Source organism: Oncorhynchus gorbuscha, linkage group LG25 (genome assembly GCF_021184085.1).
Source record: "Oncorhynchus gorbuscha isolate QuinsamMale2020 ecotype Even-year linkage group LG25, OgorEven_v1.0, whole genome shotgun sequence".
Lineage (NCBI taxonomy): Eukaryota > Metazoa > Chordata > Actinopteri > Salmoniformes > Salmonidae > Oncorhynchus > Oncorhynchus gorbuscha.
This window is the reverse complement of record NC_060197.1, coordinates 36001003-36017981: the sequence shown is the minus strand read 5'-3', so window position 1 is coordinate 36017981 and position 16979 is coordinate 36001003. Positions and strand designations below refer to the sequence as shown.

General features: G+C 44.9%; 2 protein-coding genes across 5 annotated transcripts in view; one reads left to right on the top strand and one right to left on the bottom strand.

Annotated features, from left to right (window-relative positions):
• Window positions 1-13821, top strand: part of LOC124014356 (tetraspanin-5-like) — a 33696-nt gene extending 19875 nt beyond the window's left edge. Inside the window, exons 5-11 of one of the 2 annotated variants that reach the window (XM_046329245.1) lie at window positions 5664-5789; window positions 6336-6383; window positions 6627-6743; window positions 8777-8838; window positions 9487-9599; window positions 11645-11690; window positions 11869-13821. In XM_046329245.1, coding sequence (XP_046185201.1) covers window positions 5664-5789; window positions 6336-6383; window positions 6627-6743; window positions 8777-8838; window positions 9487-9562 — 429 coding nt within the window. In that variant the 3' untranslated portion in view covers window positions 9563-9599; window positions 11645-11690; window positions 11869-13821. The remainder of the gene's footprint in view (window positions 1-5663; window positions 5790-6335; window positions 6384-6626; window positions 6744-8776; window positions 8839-9486; window positions 9600-11644; window positions 11691-11868) is intronic. The other variant, XM_046329246.1, reaches the window with a different exon arrangement.
• Window positions 13822-14330: 509 nt separating this feature from the next.
• The window catches only part of LOC124014355 (rap1 GTPase-GDP dissociation stimulator 1-like), a 52441-nt gene continuing 49792 nt past the window's right edge, over window positions 14331-16979 (bottom strand). For all 3 annotated transcript variants that reach the window (XM_046329242.1, XM_046329244.1, XM_046329243.1), the window contains 3 exons: window positions 16845-16971; window positions 16251-16379; window positions 14331-16067 (listed from right to left, as the gene is read on the bottom strand). In XM_046329242.1, coding sequence (XP_046185198.1) covers window positions 15940-16067; window positions 16251-16379; window positions 16845-16971 — 384 coding nt within the window. In that variant the 3' untranslated portion in view covers window positions 14331-15939. The remainder of the gene's footprint in view (window positions 16068-16250; window positions 16380-16844; window positions 16972-16979) is intronic.

Genomic DNA, 16979 nt, shown 5'->3' with positions numbered 1-16979 from the left:
GGCTAAGTTACTGAAATCGAGATTGCCTTTTTTAAACACTTCAATGACCTCCAGTAGATATTTCAGTAGAGGGCAAGTCCTTGAGGGCTCAAGTGTCTACTGGGATTTGCTTCTCTTGAATCTAATCAAAAAAATCCAGAGAAAACTGCAAGACTCAATAGAAGACAAAACAAGGAACAAACCAAAAAGACAGGCTTTTGAAAAATTAACTATTTTTCATAAAATTGTACAGTTATCTTAGCTAGCTGAATTGCTAGCAGAATTGTTTACTTGTTGCTAAGCAGTTGCTAGGGACTCTCCTGGAAGAAGCTAGCTAGCTTACAAAGAATAACAACAAAAAATATCTAGTTAACAGAAGAAAGGAAGACAAAATAAGGACAAAAGAAGGACAGAAGAAAAAGGAAAAGAAAGAGGACAACATAGTGAAACAGTACTTCTATTGCAACTTGTATTTCGTCGTCCTAACGTAGTCTACACTGCTATCTGCCCAGCAGCTAGCCAGCTAGCATACGTCCACCGTCTACCGAATTGCAGCACTGTAGAAACTATTACACTCAACTGAACGACTTGATTAGTGTAGTGTTAGCTAGCTACATAGTTGTCTTTGCTGTCTTCGTATCCAAGATAATTGTGTAGTTTAGAGCGTGTAGTCTTAGAGTGATTATCTTAATTTACTGAGGTTAGCTAGCCAGCTATTTGTCGTCCTTAACGTAGGAGACACTGCTAGCTAGCCAACAGCTAGCCAACGTCTACTGAATAGAACTTCCGCACTCAACAACCCGGTCGCATTCCGCTTCGCTCCACAGGTAGTATCACATTTTTCATTTCATTTCATTACAGCACAACGGTTTGATTTGTTTGATCGTAGCTAGCTACATAGCTAGCTACATAGCCGTCTGTGTATCAAAGATAATTGTTGTCGTTCTTTTAACGCAACGTAACGTAATCAACACTGCTAGCTAGCCAGCTAGCCCCGAATAGCAGCACTGTAGAAACTATTACACTCAACGGAACAACTTGATTAGTGTAGTGTCAACAACGCAGCCACTGCCAGCTAGCCTACAAAGTCAACAACGCAGCCACTGCCAGCTAGCCTACTTCAGCAGTACTGTATCATTTTAATCATTTTAGTCAATAAGATTCTTGCTACGTAAGCTTAACTTTCTGAACATTTGAGACGTGTAGTCCACTTGTCATTCCAATCTCCTTGCATTAGCGTAGCCTCTTCTGTAGCCTGTCAACTATGTGTCTGTCTATCCCTGTTCTCTCCTCTCTGCACAGACCATACAAACGCTCCACACCGCGTGGCCGCTGCCACCCTAATCTGGTGGTCCCAGCGCGCACGACCCACGTGGAGTTCCAGGTCTCCGGTAGCCTCTGGAACTGCCGATCTGCAGCCAACAAGGCAGAGTTCATCTCAGCCTATGCCTCCCTCCAGTCCCTCGACTTCTTGGCCCTGACAGAAACATGGATCACCACAGATAACACTGCTACTCCTACTGCTCTCTCTTCGTCCGCCCACGTGTTCTCGCACACCCCGAGAGCTTCTGGTCAGCGGGGTGGTGGCATCGGGATCCTTATCTCTCCCAAGTGGTCATTCTCTCTTTCTCCCCTTACCCAACTGTCTATCGCCTCCTTTGAATTTCATGCTGTCACAGTTACCAGCCCTTTCAAGCTTAACATCCTTATCATTTATCGCCCTCCAGGTCCCCTCGGAGAGTTCATCAATGAGCTTGATGCCTTGATAAGCTCCTTTCCTGAGGACGGCTCACCTCTCACAGTTCTGGGCGACTTTAACCTCCCCACGTCTACCTTTGACTCATTCCTCTCTGCCTCCTTCTTTCCACTCCTCTCCTCTTTTGACCTCACCCTCTCACCTTCCCCCTACTCACAAGGCAGGCAATACGCTCGACCTCATCTTTACTAGATGCTGTTTTTCCACTAACCTCATTGCAACTCCCCTCCAAGTCTCCGACCACTACCTTGTATCCTTTTCCCTCTCGCTCTCATCCAACACTTCCCACACTGCCCCTACTCGGATGGTATCGCGCCGTCCCAACCTTCGCTCTCTCTCCCCCGCTACTCTCTCCTCTTCCATCCTATCATCTCTTCCCTCTGCTCAAACCTTCTCCAACCTATCTCCTGATTCTGCCTCCTCAACCCTCCTCTCCTCCCTTTCTGCATCCTTTGACTCTCTATGTCCCCTATCTTCCAGGCCGGCTCGGTCCTCCCCTCCCGCTCTGTGGCTTGACGACTCATTGCGAGCTCACAGAACAGGGCTCCGGGCAGCCGAGCGGAAATGGAGGAAAACTCGCCTCCCTGCGGACCTGGCATCCTTTCACTCCCTCCTCTCTACATTTTCCTCCTCTGTCTCTGCTGCTAAAGCCACTTTCTACCACTCTAAATTCCAAGCATCTGCCTCTAACCCTAGGAAGCTCTTTGCCACCTTCTCCTCCCTCCTGAATCCTCCTCCCCCTCCCCCCCCTCCTCCCTCTCTGCAGATGACCATTTTGAAAAGAAGGTCGACGACATCCGATCCTCGTTTGCTAAGTCAAACGACACCGCTGGTTCTGCTCACACTGCCCTACCCTGTGCTCTGACCTCTTTCTCCCCTCTGTCTCCAGATGAAATCTCGCGTCTTGTGACGGCCGGCCGCCCAACAACCTGCCCGCTTGACCCTATCCCCTCCTCTCTTCTCCAGACCATTTCCGGAGACCTTCTCCCTTACCTCACCTCGCTCATCAACTTATCCCTGACCGCTGGCTACGTCCCTTCCGTCTTCAAGAGAGCGAGAGTTGCACCCCTTCTGAAAAAACCTACACTCGATCCCTCCGATGTCAACAACTACAGACCAGTATCCCTTCTTTCTTTTCTCTCCAAAACTCTTGAACGTGCCGTCCTTGGTCAGCTCTCCCGCTATCTCTCTCAGAATGACCTTCTTGATCCAAATCAGTCAGGTTTCAAGACTAGTCATTCAACTGAGACTGCTCTTCTCTGTATCACGGAGGCGCTCCGCACAGCTAAAGCTAACTCTCTCTCCTCTGCTCTCATCCTTCTAGACATATCGGCTGCCTTCGATACTGTGAACCATCAGATCCTCCTCTCCACCCTCTCCGAGTTGGGCATCTCCGGCGTGGCCCACGCTTGGATTGCGTCCTACCTGACAGGTCGCTCCTACCAGGTGGCGTGGCGAGAATCTGTCTCCTCACCATGCGCTCTCACCACTGGTGTCCCCCAGGGCTCTGTTCTAGGCCCTCTCCTATTCTCGCTATACACCAAGTCACTTGGCTCTGTCATAACCTCACATGGTCTCTCCTATCATTGCTATGCAGACGACACACAATTAATCTTATCCTTTCCCCCTTCTGATGACCAGGTGGCGAATCGCATCTCTGCATGTCTGGCAGACATATCAGTGTGGATGACGGATCACCACCTCAAGCTGAACTTCGGCAAGACGGAGCTGCTCTTCCTCCCGGGGAAGGACTGCCCGTTCCATGATCTCGCCATCACGGTTGACAACTCCATTGTGTCCTCCTCCCAGAGCGCTAAGAACCTTGGCGTGATCCTGGACAACACCCTGTCGTTCTCAACTAACATCAAGGCGGTGGCCCGTTCCTGTAGGTTCATGCTCTACAACATCCGCAGAGTACGACCCTGCCTCACACAGGAAGCGGCGCAGGTCCTAATCCAGGCACTTGTCATCTCCCGTCTGGATTACTGCAACTCGCTGTTGGCTGGGCTCCCTGCCTGTGCCATTAAACCCCTACAACTCATCCAGAACGCCGCAGCCCGTCTAGTGTTCAACCTTCCCAAGTTCTCTCACGTCACCCCGCTCCTCCGCTCTCTCCACTGGCTTCCAGTTGAAGCTCGCATCCACTACAAGACCATGGTGCTTGCCTACGGAGCTGTGAGGGGAACGGCACCTCAGTACCTCCAGGCTCTGATCAGGCCCTACACCCAAATAAGGGCACTGCGTTCATCCACCTCTGGCCTGCTCGCCTCCCTACCACTGAGGAAGTACAGTTCCCGCTCAGCCCAGTCAAAACTGTTCGCTGCTCTGGCTCCCCAATGGTGGAACAAACTCCCTCACGACGCCAGGACAGCGGAGTCAATCACCACCTTCCGGAGACACCTGAAACCCCACCTCTTTAAGGAATACCTAGGATAGGATAAAGTAATCCTTCTCACCCCCTCCCCCCTTAAAATATGTAGATGCACTATTGTAAAGTGGCTGTTCCACTGGATGTCATAAGGTGAATGCACCAATTTGTAAGTCGCTCTGGATAAGAGCGTCTGCTAAATGACTTAAATGTAAATGTAATGTAATCAATGAACTCACTAGATTGCTGTGAAACTGCAGTTACTCCCATTGCTGTACTTAAGGTTGTGTGTCAAATTAATAACGTTGTACATGCTTCATAATTGATCCCTATATTTGTTCCAGATTGTTTGAAATGTGTCCGGAAAATGTTTTATTGCTCTGTGTGTAAAGGGTATGAAATTCTCAAGACAAATCATAGTCTTCAGCACCTATGACCTAAATGTGACAACAACAAAAAAAACTTTTATGTTTAAAACTTGTTGTTAAGGAAATGGATTTATACAGACAAATTGTGAAAGAGAGAAACGGTGGAAAGCTAATGACAGTTTATCCCAGCACTAGCTAAACCCTGTTTCCTTATTGGGCTGCTAATCACCTCGTAAAAGTATTATTATGAGCTAAAGCTATTCAGTCTACCCTTCTTGTGAGGTTACCATTTTAGAGTTATGCTGAATTACTTGCAGTGCAATACAGTAGTTTTGCAACAGCATGATGTGTAATGAGTTATGATATATTGTAATACATGATTCATAACATCTACATTTAAGTTGTTTTGCTTCACTTAAGAATGTCTTAATCGTCACTCAAGTTTCTTATATTGTTAATGTAAATGATTTGATATGCTTTAGCCCACATTTTTATTGAATTCACCAGGGCTTTCTTGAGTAGAATCTCCTCTCTGGCGCTGGATTGGTCTAAAGTCAGTTTCTCTATTCAGCAGCAGGCCTTTGTTATTGCAGCCAACTGGTTGGCAGAGACGCTTGTGGCGACTCTGACCATATGACTCCCAGATCGTATTCCATCTGAGCCTCTAGTCACAAAGCAACTCAGTTGGAATGCTGATCTAGGATCAGTTCACCCCTTTTGTTATTCATTAGGGTCTGAAAGCACTCCTGAGACACTGTGAATACGGGCCTTGTTGTCAAGCCTTCCCCAATCTCTGTTGGTCACACTCCACCCACACTGATGCTGTGTGAGACGAGAGAGGAATTCACTACAAAGTTATCCCCTCTAAACATTGGACCTCTTTTTGTTTTGATCATGTATGATATCGCTGCAGAAGAGGTGTGTGTGTGTGTGTGTGTGTGTGTGTGTGTGTGTGTGTGTGTGTGTGTGTGTGTGTGTGTGTGTGTGTGTGTGTGTGTGTGTGTGTGTGTGTGTGTGTGTGTGTGTGTGTGTGTGTGTGTGTGTGTGTGTGTGTGCACGAATGTGTTGTGGGGTCAAATAATTATCCTGATCTCAATGGGACTTCCTGGATAATAAAAGGTTAAATAAAAAGGTTTAAAAAAACATGGATTCCTTATTGACGTTCTCTTCTTCTCTGTTTTCTTCTCCTAAGTGGGATTGTTGCGGCGCGTTCGGAGCGGACGACTGGAACCTCAACATCTATTTTAACTGCACGGACACCAACCCCAGCCGGGAGAAATGTGGAGTCCCCTTCTCCTGCTGCACCAAGGACCCTGCGGCAAGGAACTCTCACAGGGGCTAGGGAGGGTTGGTCAGAGGACATGGGGTTCGGCTAATCAAGTCTTACATTTTAAAGTGAAAATTACAAACTTCAGAAGCCTTTTTAAACCTCTACTAGGCTACAAGTTTGCATTTGCTACTGTACAGGACAATTCTCTGCAACAAAAGTGGTCAAATTAAGACCCTACGTTGAAATTAATGAGTACTATAGTCGCTGAAAATACAGATTTACATGGTTTTCCATTATTTGGTTTGCCCCGATGACAGTATCTATGAGAGGGCAAAACTCATTTCTCAGACTGGCACCAAGGTTAAGGGCACCAACACACTGGGATTTTGTGTCCCGAGAATTTTGGATGGAGCTAACACTTAATTGGGAGTTGCCGGCTAAATGACAACGAATGATGATTGTCCGACAAAAAAACAGTCCATCTTTTGAACAGGAAATGGTCATGTGTGTCAGTGGTATTATCAGTGGTGGTCAGGGTTATGATGACAGTTGACATCTGCTTTTTTTGATAACACTTCTATTTCTCTTCATTAGGAGGATGTGATAAACACGCAGTGTGGCTATGATGTACGGGACAAAGCTGTGAGTGCTGTTCCATTTCTCTCTGTCCATCGACCTCTTTCCTTCTACACTTTTCCTTGATATAGTGACCTTTATTATTATGGAATCTAAGAGATACTCAGAATATACAAAGTCATATTAGATTATAAAGGGTTATATGATGAATGATCACATATGTATAATGAAGGCGTATGTTTGGTTTTCGTGCCATTTGCAGGCTAAAGGAGCTCCCTCTAATAAACATGTTACTGTCCCTTGTTGTAGGACGTAGAGCAGAAGACCTACATCCATGTGAAAGGCTGTGTGCCACAGTTTGAGAAGTGGCTACAGGACAACCTGACGTTAGTGGCTGGGATCTTCATAGGAGTTGCGTTGCTACAGGTGAGCGAAGCGTTTCTTTGACTCCTTTTAGCCTAGTGTACAAACAGGGCTAGCTACTCTCCGACTCAGAACATTAACTCGTCTCATCAGGGTGACAAGGTGTTGAAGGCGTTCCACAGGGATGCTTTCCAGTGTTGACTCCAATGCTTCTCACAGTTGTGTCAAGTTGGCTGGATGTCCTTTGTGTGGTGGACCTTTCTTGATACGCACGGGAAACTGTTGAGCGTGAAAAACCCAGCAGCGTTGCAGTTCTTGGCATAAACCGGTGCGCCTGGCACCTACTACCATAACCTGTTCAAAGGCACTGAAATCTTTTGTCTTGTTCATTGACCCTCTGAATGGCACACATACACAATCCATGTCTCAATTGTCTCAAGGTTTAAAAATCCTTCTTTAACCTGTCTCCTCCTCGTTATCTACACGGATTGAAGTGGATTAAACGAGCAGAAATTCAGAGTAGAGAAGCTTGCATGTGACTCAGTCACTGGTTACTATGGCTGACCATGTAAAACAACACCTTTCACTGCACCTATCTGGCATATGTGACAATATAAACACGTATACACTGAATAAAAAATATAAACGCAACATGTAATGATGGTAAATTGTTTCATGAGCTGAAATAAAAGATCCCAGACATTTTCCATACACACAAAAAGCATATTTCTCTCAAATTTTGTGCCCAAATTTGTTTACATCCCTGTTAGTGAGCATTTATCCTTAGCCAAGATGATCCATCCACCTGACAGATGTGGCATATGAGGAAGCTGATTAAACAGCACGATCATTACACAGCTGCACCTTGTCCTGGGGACAATAAAAGACTGCTTTAAAACTTACAGTTTTGTTACGCAACACAATGCCACAGATGTTTTGAGGGAGCGTGCAATTGGCATGCTGACTGCTGAATGTCCACCAGAGCTGTTGCCAGATAATGTAATGTTAATTTCTCTACCATAAGCCGACCCAAACGTACATTTTAGAGAATTTGGTAGTACTAACCGGCCTCACAACCACAGGCCTTGTGTAACCACACCAGCCCAGGACCTCCGCATCCGGCTTCTTCACCTGCGGGATCATCTAATACCAGCCACCTGGACAGCTGATGAAAATGTGGGTCTGAACGACTGTCAGAAACTGTCTCAGGGAAGCTCATCTGCGTCCTAGTTTGTCCTCACCAGGGTCTTGATCTGAGAATTTAATGTTAATTTCTCTATCAATGTCATTTTTGAGAATTTGGCAACAACCTCAGACCACGTGTATGGTGTTGTGTGGGTGAGCGGTTTGCTGATGTCAACGATGTCAACGTTGTGAACAGAGTGACCCATGGTGGGGTTATGGTATGGGCAGGCATACGCTGCCAACAAATACAATTGCATTTTATCAATGGCCATTTGAATGCACAGACATACCGTGATAAGATCCTAAGGCCCATTATTGTGCCATTCATCCGTCGCCATCACCTCAGGTTTCAGCATGATAATGTAATGTTGCAAGGATCTGTACACAACTCTTGGAAGCTGAAAATGTCCGAGTTCTTCCATGGCCTCCCCACTCACCAGACATGTCATCCATTGAGCATGTTTGGGATGCTCTGGATCAACAGGTACGACAGCATCTTCCAGTTCCTGCCAATATCCAGCAACTTTGCAGAGCCATTGATAAGAAATGGGACAACATTCCACCAGCCACGATCAACTCTATGGGAAGGAGACATGTCGTGCTGTATAAGGCAAATGTTGGTCACACCAGATACTGACTGGTTTTCTGATCCACGCCCATACCTTTTTAAGGAATCTGTGACCAACTGATGCATATCTGTATTCCCAGTCGTAAAATCCATGCCTAATACATTTATTTCAATTGACTGATTTCCTTATATGAACTGTAACAGTCAAATCTTTGAAATAAATTGTTGCATGTTGTGTTTATGTTCAGTGTGTGTGTGTGTGTATATATAGATTTTTTTTTATGTTAATGAAAACATGATTTAATGACAAGACATCACATTCATAATTCTCTTTCTTTTACAGATATTTGGAATATGCTTGGCACAAAACTTAGTTAGTGACATCGAAGCTGTGAGAGCAAGCTGGTGAGGAAATATAAATACTTCAAATTAACGTCTTAAGTTAATTCTATCACATCTGATGTGTTTCCTCATTCCCTACCACTTTTTATTAACTGGGTTCATTATTGATTGACACTTTGTAGGATAGGCTTTAACAGCATGGAAAATCAATCACTGAATCCAAGGTTCTAAATGGTGTTTTGTTTGATAGTGTGCCATCATGTGGACCAAAAGGGAATTTTCAAAACCAGAGTATTTTAGAAAAGGTGCTTCATTATATTTGGCATAGAATAAAGTAAGAAGATATTGCGCCGTATGTATCAAGCTGCTGTAAAAGAAACAATGGTGGAATTTAACTCTTTAGTGGAATGTAACCACAATCTGCATTTTACAAGGTTCTTACTAGTTTTTGGCTACATATCAACCTAGATCCAGAATATGCTGAGTAAAACTTTTATTTGTACTTTGACTTTGCTCTGCTTCCTAACTTAACCTATTAGTTTGACTGAGTCATTTGGCAAAGGTTCTACGCCCTGCTCCTTCCAGCTGGCCGCTCAGCTAGGAGACAGGAGCACAGCACCCCCTGTCCACATTACTATCCCATCCCTCTGCCACACCATCGTCATGCCAACTCACCTCACACTTCATTTTTCATCCCCCATACTTTGTCAGGATGCCCCCGCCCTCGCTCTCCCTGCACCGACCCCTGCCTCACTCTGGAAAAAAAGGGTCTGCATACTACGCATGAGGAACGTACTCGCAAGCGTGTGTATGACCTGTAGCCGGTGGGTGTTGTTTTCCTCCGTATGACCTGTAGCCGGTGGGTGTTGTTGTTGTCCTCTGTATTAACTGTAGCCGGTAGAGGTTGTTGTTGTTGTCCTCCGTATGACCTGTAGCCAGTGGGTGTTGTTGTCCTCCGTATGACCTGTAGCCAGTGGGTGTTGTTGTCCTCCGTATGACCTGTAGCCAGTGGGTGTTGTTGTCCTCCGTATGACCTGTAGCCGGTGGGTGTTGTTTTCCTCCGTATGACCTGTAGCCGGTGGGTGTTGTTTTCCTCCGTATGACCTGTAGCCGGTGGGTGTTGTTGTCCTCCGTATGACCTGTAGCCGGTGGGTGTTGTTGTCCTCCGTATGACCTGTAGCCGGTGGGTGTTGTTGTTGTCCTCCGTATTAACTGACCCTCCGTATGACCTGTAGCAGCCTCCGTATGGTAGTGGGTGTTGTTGTTCCTCCGTATGACCTGTAGCCGGTGGGTGTTGTTGTTGTCCTCCGTGTAGGTAACTGTAGCCGTTGTTGTTGTCCTCCGTAAGCCAGTGGGTGTTGTTGTCCTCCGTATGACCTGTAGCTGGTGGGTGTTGTTGTTCTCCGTATGACCTGTAGCTGGTGGGTGTTGTTGTCCTCCGTATGACCTGTAGCCGGTGGGTGTTGTTGTCCTCCGTATGACCTGTAGCCGGTGGGTGTTGTTGTCCTCCGTATGACCTGTAGCCGGTGGGTGTTGTTGTCCTTTGTGAATCAGTAGTAGTCACTGTAGTGAATGATTTACCACAGCCCAGACCCTGCAAGACCCATGTTTCATTCATAACAGTATGTTAACATTAATAAAGTACAGATCAGTATCAGGGAATACACCTCTGGCAGGGATATTAAGATCATAGATCAAATGTGTTTTATTTGGTCCCCCCAAGTTCTGAGCAAAAAAAATAATTTCCCTGTTGATCATAAACAAATGTAAAAACAGAAAATCGGCTCCAAAGGATTTTAATTTAGGAAATTTGTTCCCAAAGCAGAGGGACATGTTATATTATCCAAATAATAATAACACTAATATAACACTTTTCTTCCAACTGAGGTACTCAAAGCGCTTTACATAGTAGGGGGAAACTCACCTCATTCACCAGCAATGAGCAGCACCCACCTCAGGTAGCAGGGTGAGGAGTGATATGCCAATCAGGGATGATTAGGTGACCATGTTGGAAATGTAGCCATGACACCAGGGTCAACACCCCTGCTCTTACAATAACCGTCTACTCTTACAATAAGTCATGGCATTTTGAATGACCACAGAGTCAGGACACCGTTTTAACGTCCCATCCGAAAGACAGCACCCTATGCAGGACAATGTTCCCAGATGTAATCCAGGTTTGAAATTGTTTTAGTTAAATATTTTATCCATTTAGGCTTCTTGCTGTCAATTGGCAGTGTAAAAATATATATTTTCTTGTGCTCTGGCCCCACGACCATCCGCTCAAGAAAATAATTGTCCTGCGGCTGAATTTAATTGATGATCCCTGACATAACATTTGTTGGTAAATTTAAATGTCAGGCTAAGATGGAGGCTTAACTAGCTCACTGTTTGTTGGCAACAGTCTGCCAATAGATTTAAGGACATGACCCATTTCCTTCAGCCATCAGTTCAACCCAGATCCTGTGGTCATGAAGAATAGAAACAGTTTCAGAATAATAACCAACTTCCCTCAGATCCCTCCACCAATCCTTTGGCCACTCTCCCACTTGTCACTGTCCCAAACTCTGCCACCCCTGTGCCAAGCCATCACTATGCCTCCCTGCCCTATTCCCACCTAATTTCTATACCAGGGGTGTATTGAGGATGCATTACATGTTCACCGAAAACTCAGGAAGGTAAATAGAATTTAACATGTGGTTCCAGAGTATTGTGAACACTACTGAATATGCAGCAGAGTAGGACTGAAAAACACCTGATAATATTTGACAACTTTAGTCATTCTGAATGCTCCCCTTCCCTGGCTTTGCTCTTATGTAATGAAAGGAACATGTTTTAAACCTTCCTTTTGCTTTCTCTGGCTGTGTAGTTTATTTACCTGATGTCACTGCCCGGCCTGACCCAGGAACGCACAGGTAAGGATCACTACCAAGTCACCTAGCTAAGCGTAAATGGTACAATACATCATAATGGACTTTTGTCTCAAATACAACCGTGTCGTTGACTTTTCTCAATGTTGGCCCTAGTAATACTGAAACTAGGATTAGTTTGTTTTAAGAGCTGTGTCTGACCTTGATTTCCATTTGTCCCAAGGTCTCTTCAGCATGGCTACGCCAGTCTCGGAGCATCAAAAGATGCTAGAAATAGGAATGATACCACCTGCACCATATTCCGTTGTGATACTGGCACATTCTGATCCTTTTTAAAAGAGGTTTGGGCTTGCAAAATTCCAGTAACTTTCCAGAAATCCCAGTTGGAAGATTCCTCCAATCAGGATTTTTGGAAAACCTGGGAATTTACCCACGCTTTGCATCCCATCTGTTCCATGTGGTAAACACTGTGTAGAAATGTACAGAAAATAATGAAGACAAAAAAAATTACTTGGGGGGGGGTTGTAAATGCACTGCATGCCAATCACAATGGCATGGACTCGTTTAAATTCATGATGTACAGAAGCTCTTATTGACACAGGTATTTTTAACAGTAAAATGGTAGCTGTATGTGGCGACACTGAGCATTAGGGAAGAGGGTAATGGTGCTAGAATACAAATGTACAGTAATAGTCGCAGCCCTCAAGTCGTTCGCTTTGAACTGCAGTAGCCTTGTAGGCTCAAGAGTTTCTGTGGCACAGATGGGCATTCGTTATATTTCATGGCATCTCTACCTGGGTGAAATACATACAGGTACGTTACATACTTTCAAATACTTGAGGTGGGCCTGATTTAGCAAGAGTTTGCACTTTTGGGGGGGGACTAGTCAATTGGTTCTATTGTAACAGACAAGCTAAATCAAGCACACTTCCAAGTATCAATGTATTTGACCCAGGTCTGATCTCTGCACACTCATACATTAAAATGAATTGTCAATACATTCAATGAACTGAAAAACTTCATGTCCATTTCTTGCTATGGTAGTCTTCTGTTTTCAATACCGCTAAGTGAAGTGTCAATCTTTAGGAATCCCTGTCACTTCATATTCAATCTTGTTCTGAGGGCTGAATGTGATTTGTTCGATTGCTCAGAGGGGGGAGTTTACAATGACCAGTGAGTGAATAAAACTAACTCACTTCCTGGCATTTGTTGGTGGTGGAGGGCGTAACACATGGGTTGCTGTGCTGAGGGTTCCTGGCTCAAATCCCTGTGTGCTTTCAGTTTTCTAGCTCAATGATCAGTGAGTCAAATTAAACAAATGCTTGTAGGGAGGTGGCAGGCCCGTTAAATACAGGTTGAGACAAGTTCCATGTTGAGGATCCCCATGTCTTGTTTTCCAACCTTGAACTTACTTTCTAAAGTTAACCAATCACTTTTCACATTTGTCTAACCATTTCTTGTGACTGGTTAAAGGACCAAAACCTAAGGCAGGTGGATGGGGTCCTGGGTGGCAGAGGTCGTAACACGAGGGTGTCCATGCATTAGGTCCTCGGTTCGATTCCTCGTGTGGCTTTTAAAATAACTTAACCAATTACACTCCTTTCTGCCCTCAGAACAAGAAAATAAAGGTTTGATTCAATCTGTATCGTGGAAGTTCAGTGCTATAGCGCAATTGACACTTAATGTCCCACGTTCACGGAGATTGCGCTCATGATAAACTTTGCATATAGGCTCAACAGCTTCTACCCTCCAAGCCATTAGACTGCTGAACAATTCATGAACATTTACACTGATATCCCCTCTTGTACACTGCTGCTACTTGCCGTTTGTTTGTTACCTATACATAGTCACTTCGCCCCCATGTACAGATTACCTCAACTAGCCTGTACCTCTGCACACTGACTCGGTACCGGTGCCCCATCTATATAGCCTGGTTATTCTTAGTTACTTTTTTGTTTTGCCTACTTGGTAAATATTTTGTTCTTGAACAGCATTGGAGGTTAAGGGCTTGTAAGTAAGCATTAAGGTAAAGTCTACACTTGTTTGATTTGATATATCGGCTCAATCGCAAACTACCTTTAAATTTCAAATCGCACTGAACTTCCATGATAGGGATTGAATCGAGCCCTTTGTTTTTCTTTCATTCCCATGAAATAAATCATTTTTGTTGACCTGCTGACATTGTTAATAGTACTAATTATTATTAAAAGGACAAGACAGAAAGTGAATTGGCATCCTCTTGCTCTCAGACTCCATTACGCATTAATGTATTGGTCAATGGTGCTTTGGCTAGTCCCTCAATCAGATGGAACTAATTCCAATCAGAAACAGTGACAAAGGTGTGATCAATGGACATTACATCACTGTCAAAACTACGTAGTGTTTGCCAGGCCTATCAGAGCCCCTCAAAGCCAGGCATGTGAAGCTGCATTCTATTCGAGATGGAGCTTCTGCTTACCCCTAGCCTAATTGTCTCAGATCCATGAAGAGAAGTGAACAAGGATAGATGCGAGGGGACAACCATATGAAATGGAATGCAGCCTAGGTGACACCATAGCCTTGGCCAAGGCACTCAGGAAACCCTGTGTGACCATGAATGAAACATGATTAGAGTGACAATATGAAACAGACGTCACCCTCTTACTCTATCAACAGGCAGTACAAACTCTAGAAACAGATACATTATCGCCAGCAATCATCTTTAATTATCTGTTTGAGTTACGATCTTCCAAATGTACAACTCAATGACATTTACAACAAACATTTATACCGTAACGCAGTTAGTTTGTAGTTACGTCTTGATTGTATTGTGTCTTTGTAAAGTTACAAATCTGAAATGACCATTCATACCTGACAAAAAAAAACACATTTAACAAGACCGATTAGTAAACAAATAATTTATATATATTTTTTAAAACGCCTATGTCACCAGACGTTGCCTAACGCAGTATCCATCATGCTGGAATGGGCATGTTCTCGATACTTGGAGTGGGAGAGAAACCATCACACATGCAAACAAAGCGCTGGCTGGGATAAACCATAGAGAGGCACCACACGTAGAGGGGGGGGGGGGGGGGAATCTTCTCTGGCTGTCTGGCCCATTCTGACAGGGTTATGGGGAGGTTCTCGTAGCTGTCAGGGAGACCACAGTGACTATGTGAAACGATGCAGCCAGATTCCAATCGACGGTGACGTTCCAGTTCATCTCTTTTGCAGTCGCGTTATATAGATGATCAGATTTCACAACACCTGGAGAAGTGTTAAATAACTTAGGAACCACATTAATATGATATAGAAATCTTCTGAAATGTGCAGCGCTACGGCAACAAAGACACCCTGGAACATACACACCCCCCCCCAAAATCGGTCTTTCCTGGCGCATCATAATCCATTCAGACATATACTACGCACCTGGTAGGGCTGACTGCTTCACTGTACACTCAGAGACCAGGGAGAGAGTGACTGTTCATCTGGGTGATCTAACTTGTAACTTACACAGGATTCCTCAATGTTAGGTGAGAATTATTACATGCTAGTGGAGTCAGCCTAGGGTATGTTCAGTTGGGGTTAAACATTTACAACATTGCAGATAGAAATCTAACACATTTAGTTAACACAATTTCCTATTCTACATAATATATTTACATCTGAACATTCTGTAACATTTCCCCATTCTAAACATACCCTTGATATAACAGTAAGGTTGTTTGAGACAGCAAGTTAAGTTTAAATCGGGTTGGGATTATCAAGAAAACTCCTTTGAAACGCCAGTTTAAGTACAACATGACTGAACTCTACTCAGCTCTGGAAGATCTGCCCAGGGCTGTGGTTATGGGTATGTGAGGGTCAAAATGAACATGGATACACCATCAACTGGACTAAAACATGCAGTTCGTCTTCAACTCAAGCTAAGATGGGACATAGGATGGATGCATGGCTGCTTACTTTGTTTTCAGACCAACCTACTCAGTTTTTTTTGTACTTTTTGTATTGTTTTTCAACGGGTTTCACAGCTATGGTCATAAAAAGTGTTCTCTTTGTATGTCTATTGCAGAAAGAAAGGAGTACGCATGCGTGAGCGGCGGTAGTGTGGGAAGGCAGGCTGTAAGGCAGAGGGGGAAGGGGGGGGTACGTTTTAGCTGGACCAGCTGGCTGTTGACAGGGGCAAAGGGACAGGATACCTTGGCACGTGATGATAGGACACACAGAGGGAAGTTCTAGAGAGAGAGAGGGAAGGGGGGCAGGGATTGGCTATGAGGCAGGCATTGGGGGGAGTGCGGGCATTAAGAGTCCTTTAGCTCTGTGCCGTTAGCCTCTGCTCTGTGAGCGACGCCTGGTGGGACACCGTTTTGTTCTCGTGCGACCGCAGCTTGGAGACCACGTCGATGAAGGCCAGGCCCTGCACTTCTTTATGGAGAGGCTCTGGAGGAGGGAAAGATAACAGGTCTCATTCAGAAGTCTTTAAAGGAAGAGCACAAACCTAAACCAGAACATTCAGCTACATTCCAATGTCCATACCAGTACAACACTCTGCTATGCCTTAGCTTGGATATTGGAGCAGAGGTTGTGTCTAAGTGGCTGATTCAAAATGGCCACCCCTTTTACCTGAGCCCATGACTGCACAGATGAGGATCATGGAGTTGTATTTGATCTCCGGGGCGGTCCTCTCGTCTGAGAGCAGCTTGTGGAGCACCTGCACCAGGCCAGCCCCGACAAAGTCCTTTTCAGCCCCCACTGAAACCATAAAAAACACATTTGTCCAATTGTTTTAATGCATTTCAATGCCCCACCAGAGTCAATGCTTTGCTTCTGAGAAAAGGGTGTACTGAGCACCCCGTTACAAATGCTTCAACAGTGAATTTAATTTATACAGTGCGTCTCACTAGGTCAAAATTGCTTTCCATTGTATGGAACTCACCCTGTGCATCAAACTACTTGCAGTTGATTCAAGCCATGCAATATCAGGTCATGTTCAGTAAGCATGGAAAATTGAAATTATTTTAAAACCGAGTAAAACAGGAACCCCCCTCCCTCCCTCCATTTCTAAACATTTTACTACAGTATGCCCTACTGAACACAACCCAGGCACAGTCAAAGGAAGTGCTACCAATCTGGACTTTACAAAACCATGTGGCTAACACAGTAGTCAGAATTAGGCTGCACTGTGACATAAACCTGACTGTGACCTCTGACTCTTACCCAGGTCCAACCCGGCGATGAGGCCCAGAGCCACCAGCGCCTCGTTCTGCATGATCATGTGTTCGCTCATCGCCATGACTACTAAGTGCTTCACACCTGCCCCCTGGATGACTGTTTTTACGACGTCCTAAAATC